The sequence below is a fragment of the Genypterus blacodes genome, unplaced genomic scaffold, assembly GCF_046128005.1.
Source record: "Genypterus blacodes isolate CSIRO-AG114 ecotype Tasmania unplaced genomic scaffold, CSIRO-AGI_Gbla_v1 ptg000058l_1, whole genome shotgun sequence".
NCBI classification, from domain to species: Eukaryota; Metazoa; Chordata; class Actinopteri; order Ophidiiformes; family Ophidiidae; genus Genypterus; species Genypterus blacodes.
The window spans coordinates 4,375,241-4,387,459 of record NW_027466870.1 but is presented as its reverse complement, the minus strand read 5'-3'; the positions used below and the strand labels follow the sequence as shown (position 1 = coordinate 4,387,459).

Sequence of the window (12,219 nt, the reverse complement as noted above, 5' to 3'; positions counted from 1 at the left end):
GAAAGGGGAGTGATACAGACGGGACAGAGGGCAGGACTCTGGGCTTAAGGGCTTCCCTCATTACTGGATTCCTCCATCTCTGGCTACCTGGGGAGCTGTTAAACACACACACACAGACACACACACAAACACTGCCGGCTCCTGAGTGTGTGTCAGTTGACGCTGGCCTGAGACACAGTGGCTAACAAGCTCAGTTTACACCCCTGCTGGCCTCCCTCAGAGTTTTACTGCTGCCTGCCTGACTGCCACTTACATTCCTCAATTTACGGCGGTACGCTTGGCTTCTACCGAGGTGTCTAGCTGCTTGAATGGATGCTGCAGTGAACGATCCCTCTGGTGAGCGACTGGACGCTACCACAGCCTCTTATCGCCCGATATGATGATGATGATGATGATATGTGTTTAACCACCCAGAACCAACAGTGTGTATCACATCTGAGCCAGGAGAGTTCACTGAATATGTAAAAAAAAAGTGTGTGTGTGTGCGTGTGTGTCTCGGTGGCGCCAGCTCTGGCTGAGCAGCTCGTAAACCCGTGCTGTCCAAAGGCTGCCACCTTTTGACAGAATTAGAATTTCCCCTTTGGGGGGAATTAACGCTGCTGGCGCTCCATACACACACACTCAAATTAGCAGTAAACAGCTTCCTCATTACTCATTCATACATGCAGATACACACGGAGCCGCTGACCCAAATGTGCATTTGTGCATTAACGTCACAAAATGTCAGTAACACAGAGGATGAGATGATTCAGCTCTATGTCCCAATTGCATTTGATCTGCAGTTCTGCTTGAGTTCACCCCTGCATATGTGTGTGTGTGTGTGTCCTCCTGTTAACTGTTAATCCAGGGCTGTAATCCTGGGTTAGGCTCTACGGTGGAGCTGTCCAGCCCATCAGAGTGCTGATTACTCATTTGTACACTGTTATTTGTTTTTAATAATAGTTGGAGTCACACACACATGCAAACACTACAGCATTTCTGGAGGCGTTGGAAAGGGAGGAAGAGGATTTGCATCGGTCCAGTTTGTATATTTGTGTAACTGGTGTTCTTGGTTGTGTTTTCCCTCTCTAACAGCTGCTGATGGACAAGAGAGTGGGCCTGAAGAGATACGAGATGAGTGGGAGGAAGGTGTTGTTCTACTTTGATGAGGTCAGTGCAGCCACCAGTTCCTCCTCCTCGCCTCCATTGATGCGTCGCTCGTCTCTGAGCTGTGGCCTGTTGATGTTTGTTCTTTTCTCTACATCTGTTTCCCTGTGATTGTCGCCCTCCGTAGATCCCCAGCCAGTGTATGACGTGTGTGGCCTTCCAAGCTATCAGGGAATACATTGTGGGCAAGACAGCGCCTGTTCCGGTTAAGATATACGACTACTACGAACCAGGTGTGCCTCCGGTCAAAACGCTTCACTTTAAAGAGTTACAGAACAGGAAAAACCTCCAACGACACACAATTTATGGAGCCTCTCTCTTTCCTGAAAAACACAACATTTAAAGTTTGTGACCCAGTTTTGTGTGTGTGTGTGTGTGTGTGTGTGTCCTATTAGCCTTCGAAGCCACCAGGTTCTACAACGTTAGCGAGAGCAGTCCGCTGGCTCGAGAGCTGTGTGACGGACCCACGTGCAACGAGGTGGAGAGCTCCACCAATCAGTGGATAGGTGAGCTTTACGTGCTGCATTCAGGGCCCTGACTCACGTTTGTCCCCGTTGTGTTTGGTTTTGTTTACATCTTTTCTCTGTTGTTCCTCTGCAGGCTTCGTGCAGGGGAACCAGTGCAACAACGTGTTTGGCTGCCTGGAGGAGGAGCAGTTTGAGCGCTGCACCTGCTACCGGGACTGCGGTTACGACGGGGAGCCGGTGTGCGGCTCAGACGGCCAGCTGTACCAGAACCAGTGTCAGATGGAAGTGTTCGCCTGTCGGAACGGCACCCGCATCGAGCAGGTGCCACTGGCCCAGTGTCCTCAGAGTAAGAGCCTCCTCACATCACTGACCAACAAGTCCAGGAGCTTGTCACAGAACAGAACTATCGCTTTCTCCTTTCTTTTCTCTTTGCAATGCCTCATCCCAGTAATACACACACTCCCTTACACTGCCAGCTCCACTCCAAAGTCAGTCACATGCTCCCCCTCCCTCTGTGACACGTGTTGTCACCACCCGCGTCCCTTTCCTGCAGCAGTTGAGCCTCCCTGGGGGAGCGACTCCACCTGTGGGAGGTTCATGTGACGAAGAGGCAGAGGAACCCTGTGCCCTGCTGCTGATGGGCCTACAGGCTGCAATCCTCCACTGTGCACAAATGTGTGTGTGTGTTTGCCGGCTTGCTTGTGTGTTGTGGAAACAGCTGTTCAGGTGTTCAGCTGATTACCGGAGGAGTTTTTGAGAAGCGCTCCCCTTCCCCCCCACCCTGCACCACCTCTCTCTCTCTCTCTCTCTCTCTCTCTCTCTCTCTCTCTCTCTCTCTCTCTCTCTCCATCTCTCTCTCTCTCTCTCTCTCTCTCTCTCTCTCTCTCTCTCTCTCTCTCTCTCGCCCTCTCTCTCTCTCTCCTCTGCTATATTACAGGGCTCTCCAAATGACAGAGTGCTTTTGTCCAGCCCTTTGAAATCCTTGTCACATTCCTTTCCGACGCACAGCCCAACAACAAAGGAGCCTTCATGTTGCAGAGCAGATTGGGGAAAAGGGAAAAGAGACAAAACGTTTTGATGGGAAAAGTCCTCCGTTTGTGCCAAGTGGTTCACGTCGTAGATTATCAAAGGATCTTCTTCTTTTTGTTGTTTTTGATTCCAGCTCACGGCCTGTGTTTGTTTGTGTGTGTGTGTGTGTGTGTCTGCCATGGAATCGAACGCCACCGTTCCCAGTTTGAAAGGGAAGAACACGTGATTTGTTTCCATGAGTGCCCCCCCCCCCCCCCCCCCCCCCCGACCCCCCGGCCCAGGTTTTTGCTATTCTTGGAAAGATTTGAATGCAGGCCTTGGTTGAGACTGAGTGTACATTATTGGGTTGCCAAATAGTGATCCTCAGTGGGGTGGATAATGCTTCTGGGCAGTATTTAGATTATGCAACACAGGAACTCTGTTGAATTTATTACCAGTTACATAGCTGTGAAATACTCTGACATGTATGTGGGTTTGCATGTGTGTGTGTGTTTTCCAGCCGAGGCCACGGTGGAGGACAGGCAGCCAATAGTGAACCAGGAGCTGGAGCAGGCGTCGGTGTCTGTACAAGCAGGTAACTTCATACACACCACCATCCTCACCACAATCGCTCCATAGCATCTCTGTCTCTCTCTCCACCATCAGCAGAGTTTGGGAATGTGTGTGTACACGACTGACAACAACGTCTGGATGCTCTGGCTTTTTTCTTTTTCTTTAAACAAGTGTGTGTGGAAATGGGAGTTCAGGAGGGCAGGAACGAGAGTGACAGAGAAATGAAAGGGTGTGCAGAAGAAAGGGGGAGAAGGGGAGTGAGAGAGGGACGAGCCACAGAGAAAATGAGCAGGAGAGAGGGAGAGATTGATTGAAGAAGTGAGGAAGAAAGACAGCAGGAGGGAGGGTTGGGGGGGGAGTGAAGAACATTCTCCCGCCACCACATCACGTCTGCGAGTGGAGCGATGTATAGGAGGGCAGGAGGTTTGGCACTGCGGGCTGATTGTTGCTCTGCCATGAGATTAGATCAGCTGCTACTTCCAGAGAGCCGGCCAGAGAATTCCTGATAGGATGTTTGTCTGTGTGGAGAGGGAGGATGTAGCTGTGTTACATTTGGCAACTGGAACACAGAAAAGGCAGTGCAGCCATTCAGGGGTTCGGCAAATAATGTGCGTTGAGAGTGTGTGTGTGTTTGTGTGTGTGTGTGTGTGTCTGTGTGTGTGTGTGTGTGTGTGTGTGTGTGTGTGTGTGTGTGTGTGTGCGTGTGCGTGTGCGTGTACATGTGTGTGTACGTGTGTGTGTGTGTGTGTGGTAATGTTCCTGCTTTTGCCAGAATATACCATTAAAGTCTGCCTGCCTGCTGTGTGTGTGTGCTTGTGTGTGTGTGTGTGTGTGATGTGGCACAGCCTGCACTGACTTGTTTCCAGCCTGCAGCTCCCAGTAGCTGCAGCTCACAAACCTGCTCTCAATCAAAGGTCTTCTCGGTACAAAAGCTAAAGCTTCACGCTCACCACAGGAATGCTGTTATGCACTCAAACACACACACACACACACACACACACACACACACACACACACACACACACACACACACACACACACACACGTCCTGCATGCACTCGCAGACACAGTAGTACGCCCGCACATGCAAAACAGCCGGCTGCATTATGATAACCTAAGGCTGATTAGATTTGACTAAGTAGTGTTTTAAATCAGTGTCATTGTTAACCATTAAGATGCTGATAACATGGCTGCTAAGTGCAGGCAGAGCGTGAGTGTGAGCTGTGCCAAGGAACTGACAGGAGAAGTGAAGGAAGCTGAGGTTTGGAATTAGCTGCCCTGTGCAGACACGTCGCATTAGTGAACTTATACCAGAGGACAAACATATGAGAGATAACAGAGGTGAAGGCTTCATGTGAGCCACTGAAGTGTTCAACTCATGCACGCAGAAAAGTCAAGGGATCATTCTGCCATTCCACTATTTAAGTGTCAATCAAATCAACATAACACCCCTGTGTGTGTGTGTGTGTGTGTCAGATTGTAGCTAAAACATGTAATCAATCCCTGATAACAGATTCTTACCTGCATGCTGTGAGTCATTTCTGAAGTATTATGGATGAAAGAATACATTATGTTAAGCATGGAGGGCCCCCTGCTGGCTGAGATGAGTAACAGCCACTGAGGAATTTAGTGATGTGTAGGAGAGCAAGAGGTTCTCAAACTGTGCTGTGTTTTCCACTGGTGAGCGTTATGCTGCCCCCTGGTGGTGTGCACACAACCAGAACATTTGAAGGCCAAGAAATAGTTTGACAGTTATAATGCAGTATAAGTTAGAAATGTTTTTAAGCTTTTAGTTTTCTTACTGAACAACAACAAACTTGCACACAGGGTTTAATTGCTGTATAAAGCGATGCTGGTTTGATTTAACGTCTCCGTCTCTCCACCTCCGTCCTCCTCTGACCTCCATTTGTCCCAGGTGAAGAGGAGCAGGGATCCATGGCAGAAGTGTCCTACTACTCCTACGAGTACGACCCCGACACCGAACCTTTCCTCGCCGACGCAGAGGGAGACGGCCGCTTCGACCTTCCCGACGCAGGAAAGGTCGTCATTGATCAAAAGGCGCTCGACCCCGCAGACGCCCAGACGCCCACACTGGACACAAAGAACACTCCAGAGCGATGGTGCGTTGGTTTCCTCTTTAGGTTCCTAGCTGACATGTGCATGTTTATGATAATAATCGTTTGATTTGTCGTCCACAGAAACACTTGCTGACTGAAGCTCCGCCCACCTCCAAATTGTACATTATTTGTGAATATGCTAGTGACTGGAGAGAGAAGCAAAACATGGGACTTACTCAGCCTGACAGGAAGAGATGGCGGAGTCTGGAAATGAGAGACTTTGTGTCAAAGCGTGTGTTATCATGTGAGACAGTGTGGATGTGTGTGCGTGTGTGTGTGTGTGATTATAACTAAGCTAGTGTCCTCCAGACTTTCATTTTTCTTCCCCCCAGTCTTATAGTCGCCAATATTCAGCATAGCGTCTTTGTTATTCACTGTACTGCCTTTATAATCACTAGATTAAATAATCAAGTATTTATGTTTGTAAGTACACCTGAGTTTAAGCAAAATGTTTTGTTATATTTTCTATCTGTGGTATTTATTTGTAGCTAGAGGTCATATTATTTTTTATCTTCCATTTTTGTGTCTATATTGTCTAGTTTGTTGCTCTGTCACTTTGTTCTTCTCTCAGTTCAAACAAATGTTCTCCGTTGTCAAAGGCTTTTTGTTTTTGTCATAGCAAGCTTTAACCCAATTATTAAAATGATTGATGAAACTCCTGAACGTGCAAACTGTTACACTCAGCAACCAACGCCTGGCCTCAACTCACATTTTGGTTACGTGTCACTCAACTGCAGGAGAGATTTGATTGTACAGTTCATAAGCTATTTTTTTGTTAAATTTTGATTTTTTTTTGTAGAAATCAACTTTCAAATCAAGAATGAAGTTTAGAATTTCTGTAAATGTACCAAATTTTACCCAGTGTAGCTCCTTTTCATATCAAACCCTGTGCTTTTTAACAAGAATAAACTTTGTGTACAATCCAGGTTTTTGCTTCAGTTGCTCACACACTTTTTATTCTGGTGCTGCGGTTGCTACAGAGACGAGATGGACTGTTAATGGAAGTGGTGTTGCTCTGTTTCCTTTTGAAGGCCGACCCGTGTGGAGATCATTCCCTGTGATCTGTGTTCCTCTGACTGCTGCTCTGTGTGAAGTGTGTATGAATATGAGTCTCCATTTTGGATGTGAAGCTGCACACAGATTCTGGTTACTAAAGCAGCAGCCAGCAGAGAGTTAGAGCCTGTTAAAGTTTAATGCTTTTTCTCTACACATGCCACTTGTCAACCCTCTCAGTTACTCTGGCCTCTGGCGAGTGGCGACGCCGGCCCTTTAAACACGCCTGCCAGCCCCAAACTACAAATCATCAATGGGATTAGCTGAGGAGATCAAAGAGACTCAACTAAACTGTAACTGCATATGGGTAATCAGTTTGACCTGAAGCTGGTGATGAGAAACCAGGGTGTTGCAAGTTCAATTCCCAGCAGTGTGTTCCAGCTGTACACTGGCAATTTACGACTACATCAATGGGGCCGGCCAAAACGGAGGTTCTCAACCTGTAACTGCTCCAGGTGTGCTGCGTGCTCCGCATCTAACCCTGGATCTGTGCTGCGGCCGTGTGTGTGTGTGTGTGCGTTCATAGTTTCACAGTATGCATGCTCAGGGTAGCGCTGTGCATGTGGATGAATCTTCACAGCCTATATTTTCTGCATCCCTTCCTTTTTGTAGTCAGAGGAGCTGCTTGTGGTTAATTCATGCTCTGACCTGTGTGATGCAGTCTGAATAGGAATGAAGGAACAATAAGCTGTGCAGCAGTGCAGGCGACCTGGCTGCAGTCTATCCAGACCTGTCTCCGTGGTAACTGCATGCATGGCCGAAGAGTGATATTGTGTCGGCACAGAGTGATGAGCAGAAAGAGTGAAAGGAGAAAGGAGGGAGAGGGGGATCTTGGTTTCATTGGTTTGCTGTGGGTAGCTTGCATTACATGAGAGTGAATCCGAGTGATGACATTGTTTCTAAGCCCCAGCTGAGTGCACCTTTACATCTGCTCCCAGTGAGGAAGAGGAGCTGCTCACCTGGCTGATCCATCACAGGGGAACGTTAGGAGGGAGAGGCAGCCAGCAGAAGTTATTTAATATGTTACTTTTATTGTTTTAGAGGAAATCTGGGATTGACTCTGCATCATCGGGGCTCTGGATTCTAAGAGTCAGATCAGGGGAAACTGTGATGCTGCATTGAAGAGGTACGATCCAGGAGGCCCAGCTGGAGGTGGATTAAGCAGAGAAGACGACCATATGCTCCTCTGAAGCCTGTTTCAATTCCAGTCGGCTACTTGTATTTATGTTTTACACACTTTGTGCTGTGGGAATAATTCAGCTGTGCTATTGAATTAGTTTCAGCACTGAGAGGCTCCTGAAGGATCACACAGGACACTTACCATGGACGAGATGGAGAAAAGGCACCCTGGCATTGCAGGCAGAGAAAGGGGTGAGTTCATCAACCAGCTTGGAAAACATTATTACATCATGTGTAAGAAGAAATCTCCTACTAGTTATGTTTAAATGTGATGTTTCTTCTCCTTGCTGCACTGTCACACGTCTGTATTTCATTATTCCAGAGGGGGAATGTTAACTGGAGCACACTGCAGGCTCTCTGGGCGTGCAGACCTGCCAGGACTCGCTCCACTCTGTTGGAAATGCTCACATAGCTCTGCTTGTGCACATGCCACCGAACACTTACATGCTGATGTAATGCTTTTCTCTGAGTGGTGTCTTGATGTTGTGTACCGCCTGCAGCCTCGGCCCTTCTCACCATAGCCGCCTGTCTGACCCAGTGTGCATGGCAGACGAGTCAAACGCTGCATAATAGCGTCAGGCCCAAAGTTTAGAGCTCGGGGCTAATTGGCCGCCAATTACAGAGAAGGACTCTGAGAGAGCGTTACAATACTTTGATTGTTATATTTACAAGCTACAACTGTATTTACAATGACATTTAAGAGTCAGTGCTTCCACAGAGAGGCTGGTGGAATAAACAGATCAGTCTTATTGTGTATTTGTTCCCTTCTATCGTTGCTCTAAATAATCCCAAGCTTCTTTTTAACACTCCTGCACAGTGTATCTGTCTTTGTGCACAGGAAATGTAATTTAGATGTTGATGTGTGTGTGATCTGGTGTTTCCCTGTGTGTAGGGCCTGGGCCTGGACGCTACGCTCTTCCCTCCACTATTGGATTTATTGGCCATGACTTCACCAAACCCACCAGTCCTGCTTATTCCTTCCATGGCAGGATGAGCAACTACAGTGAGTGAGGGCTTTGATCTGAGCCTCTCCTCACAGTGTAATGTCCAGTGACAGACAGTGGGGGGAGGCATCACCTTATACTTGTGTAGTATTCTCCAGCAACACAATTTGTTTTATGAATGTACAGTTACTGTGTGTGCGAGTCAAACAGCGGTGTGTCTTTCTTGGCTCTCTCTGCAGTGTACTGTGTGGACTCCAGTCCTGGACCTCAGTACCGTGTAGATGCAAAGATGACCCGGCATGGAAGGGATGGCACACCTGCTTACTCCATGTTAGGGAGACTGAAACCAACAAGTAAGATTTATTCTAATGTCTTATTGTGCTGCTCGCAGATTAAAATGTCTTCTGTCCCAGACTTTGCCAACAGTTGCTTTTAACACCACTTCCCCTGTCAGCTGTTCCAACTGAAAGTATGGTTTTGAAGTCCTCTTGCCATATGGTCCTCATCAGTTTTTCCATTTGATCGTGAGATTCAATTGTTGTCCGTTTCCTAGAGGAGCTCTTCCAGACGCCGGGCCCAGGTGCCTACAGTCCTGAGAGAGCCCCGCCCAGCAGCCTGCAGCGCAAAGCCCCCTGCTTCACTATGGGCTCTCGCACACTCTACCGCAGCGTTGACTCAGTGCCGGCCCCTAACAAGTACTGCCTCCCACCGCTCCTAGGCCACCAAATCCCAAACAAGCCAGCCAGTGCCAGCTACTCAATGTCAGGTATTTACAGTGCAGGGGGGCCGTCGGAAGATTTGGCAAAGACGCCGGGGCCCTGCAGATACAACAGCACAGACCCCAGCGTTTATTTACCACGCCAGCCTGCATTCTCTATGCTGGGGCGCCACAGTCTACCCAGAGACGCCACAGAGAAACCTGGACCAGGGACTTATAACCCAGAGAAGGTCACAGTTAACAAGGCCCGAGCTCCGTCCTACTCCATGGGCATCAGACACACTGATTACATCACCCCACTAGTGATCAGTGTAGCTGACTGAGTGTCTAACTCACGAAGAAGATAGAACAATAAACGACAGAGGGACAGGATAAACAATTCATTTATTTCTACAGCAACAAAGCACTTAAAGCTTAACAAAATGTGACTCATCAAAATGTATATGTACATTAAATCAAACAAAACACTTAAAAAGTAATGTTTACAAATTAAACACTTTGGGGAGAGAAACGGACCTTCACATCGTCCATATAGTGACAAAGTTTAAATTATTCCCTGGCTGCACGCTGTTTGCCTCTTCCTACCTCAATAAACTGAGGAAGTGTTACGGAGGAAAAACCCAAAACAAATCATAGGGCGTCCTAGAAAATAAATTCAACATGAAGAGATCTGTATGGTGCAAAGATCGTACAAATCAGCAAAGATGAGATATTATACACGTGGGTCCCCTTCAGTCCTTTGGGAGCGGCCTTCTGAAGAGCAGTATGTGAGGCTCTGTAGAGGGAAACAGAGGAACGTGTGTGAGCTTCAGCTACGGTAGAACAATGTTAACTCTACACTGATTGACATCTGACTGATATATTCTCTACAGCTTTGTGAATAAAATGCGTTCCAGCGTCTTGTGTCAGTCACAGCTCATGCTCAGTCACAGGTGGGTTTGTGTTTGAGACCCTGCAAGAGGTGTCGCTTCAGTTTATTCTCCAATTTGTCATTGCAGTGGACACTTGTGGGTTTTAAAGTCATACGATTTAGATGAACCTATCAACTAACCTCTTGCATAGACAACAAACTTTGATTGTCTTCATTGTTCTAAACTTATGGTTGAACCACCAATTTGCAACATTCCAAATGTTGTGATTCAGATTTTTAGTGTGAAATGTCAACAATATGCACTGTCCCTGTCAAAAATAAATAAACTAAATAAGTAAAGTAGTGTGTCTGAGCCAGCCTTCTATAAAGCTTCCCCCCGGGCCCATGTGACCCTGTGATGGGAGGATCCTCCTCACCTGGTTTGTGGATCATATAGTGGATCCAGCCTTGGCTCTGCTGCACCCCCAACCCTCTCCACTCGTCTTCCGCCATCAGATGGGAGGTAGGCACCAGTTTAGACAGTCTCTTTGGAAGCACTACATGCCTGCGGGAACAAATACAACACCGATACACTTAGTTTAGGACACACAAACTGTATTCATCTGGGTCAAAATAGCGATAAGAGTCTCATTATAATCACACCCCACTTGTTATCAAACACGGAGGTTAGTCGGGTCATGTTGACCTGGCGCGTGAGTGACGACATTATGTTTGTTCGTTTGTACATTTGAGTCTTGTTAACAATGGAACTCAAGGTAAGTACACGTTTAGTTCTATCATTTAGTAAAAAGCACCAATATTAACATTAACGCCAGCTAATAGTAGCGTTATACAAACTACGTCGCTACTTACCAAAGACAAACAATGCTACCTACCGCTACAAGAGCGTGTAAAGCTACGATATTGTAAGTTAGCTACCGGCCGTTACTCATACCTGTACTCAAATTCCTCGTCGTTGTACTTGTCAGAGTAGTAAATCTGTTTTTTCGACATTTTCAGTAGATATGAGCAGGTAGCGTAGTCCGGTGAGAGTTAGCGGCGGTGCTCCGGAGCAGAACAAGCTGTCATCTGCCGCTGTTTTCACTCCGGGATTCAAACGCTGAAACGGTTCCTGCACAGCGCGCGGATTGGTTCAGACAGAGCCACGCGGCCTGGTCTGCAGCCCCGCCCCCCACAATGAGTCACGAAACCGGCATAGTCTATGTCGGGGGATTTGAGCACACCGCACCGGAAACTGTGGCGCTTCTGTGGGCGAAAGCGAAGGTTGTTGTTGTTGAACGGCTATTGCTGAAACAAACGCGTCATTTGGTTATGAACATTGAGGATGTGTAAGTTTGTTGTAATAAGTTTTGAATGACTGAACAGAGGAGACCCCCCCCACCCCCCCCCGTATGTGTAATCCTCCGGTTATTCCATGTCTTCCGGACATTTGTCCCCCTAAACGGGGCCAAAGTGAGACTTCTTCGTTTTTTATTTCTCTGTGCTGCTACTGTATTGCTGTCGCAGGGAGTTTGCAATCATTGGATAGCATTCTAATTATTATCTAATCATGTCAAGGTTAATCTGAAGTCATAAAGTCATGAAATCATGTCATGATAAAAATCAACAATAAAATATAACAAGCAAGACAAAATAGCATGTAACTCAAGACAGCACAAGCAAAGATCCAAGGCAGAGATCCAAAGAGCAAAGGAGGCCATTTGTAGCTTTGAATTAATGGGGTCAGCCCTATGTTCCCTCAGCCCAATGGTCCCACAGCCCTATGTTCCCTCATTTCGAAGATTTTTTTCAAAATTAGGCCCTATGTTCCCTCAGCCCTATGTTCCCTCATTTCTAATAAGGCCCTATGTTCCCTCAGCCCTATGTTCCCTCATTTCTAAGATTTTTTTCAAAATTAGGCCCTATGTTCCCTCAGCCCTATGTTACCTAATTTCTAATAGGGGTTAGGGTTATCTAATCTTAGAAATGAACATAGGGCCTAATTTTGAAAAAAAATCTTAGAAATGAGGGAACATAGGGCTGTGGGAACATAGGGCTGTAGGAACATAGGGCTGAGGGAACATAGGGCTGAAGGAACATAGGCATGCTCCCGAATTAATAAAGTCAGAATGATATGGAACGTTTTTGTGAAAGTAAATGCTGC

At 47.0% G+C, this 12,219-nt stretch overlaps 3 protein-coding genes across 4 annotated transcripts in view; 2 read left to right on the top strand and 1 right to left on the bottom strand.

Moving 5' to 3' along the window:
* The window catches only part of cpamd8 (C3 and PZP like alpha-2-macroglobulin domain containing 8), a 34,220-nt gene extending 28,000 nt beyond the window's left edge, over positions 1 to 6,220 (top strand). For both annotated transcript variants that reach the window (XM_076153175.1, XM_076153174.1), the window contains exons 39-45: positions 1,075 to 1,149; positions 1,274 to 1,379; positions 1,542 to 1,652; positions 1,747 to 1,959; positions 3,142 to 3,216; positions 5,110 to 5,314; positions 5,393 to 6,220. In XM_076153175.1, the coding sequence (XP_076009290.1) occupies positions 1,075 to 1,149; positions 1,274 to 1,379; positions 1,542 to 1,652; positions 1,747 to 1,959; positions 3,142 to 3,216; positions 5,110 to 5,314; position 5,393 (786 nt within the window). In that variant the 3' untranslated portion in view covers positions 5,394 to 6,220. The remainder of the gene's footprint in view (positions 1 to 1,074; positions 1,150 to 1,273; positions 1,380 to 1,541; positions 1,653 to 1,746; positions 1,960 to 3,141; positions 3,217 to 5,109; positions 5,315 to 5,392) is intronic.
* A 1,466-nt stretch (positions 6,221 to 7,686) lies between these two features.
* On the top strand, positions 7,687 to 9,540 carry cimap1d (CIMAP1 family member D). The gene is made up of 4 exons (XM_076153278.1): positions 7,687 to 7,735; positions 8,436 to 8,546; positions 8,727 to 8,840; positions 9,041 to 9,540. The coding sequence occupies exons 1-4, from the start codon at positions 7,687 to 7,689 to the stop codon at positions 9,526 to 9,528; spliced, it is 762 nt and encodes a 253-aa protein (XP_076009393.1). The 3' UTR covers positions 9,529 to 9,540.
* A 31-nt stretch (positions 9,541 to 9,571) lies between these two features.
* Positions 9,572 to 11,183, bottom strand: cks2 (CDC28 protein kinase regulatory subunit 2). Its single transcript, XM_076153279.1, has 3 exons — positions 11,011 to 11,183; positions 10,493 to 10,620; positions 9,572 to 9,980 (listed from the first exon to the last, which is right to left on the bottom strand). Exons 1-3 carry the CDS (start codon positions 11,067 to 11,069, stop codon positions 9,937 to 9,939), a joined length of 231 nt encoding a protein of 76 aa, XP_076009394.1. The 5' UTR covers positions 11,070 to 11,183; the 3' UTR covers positions 9,572 to 9,936.
* Positions 11,184 to 12,219: the final 1,036 nt, after the last annotated feature.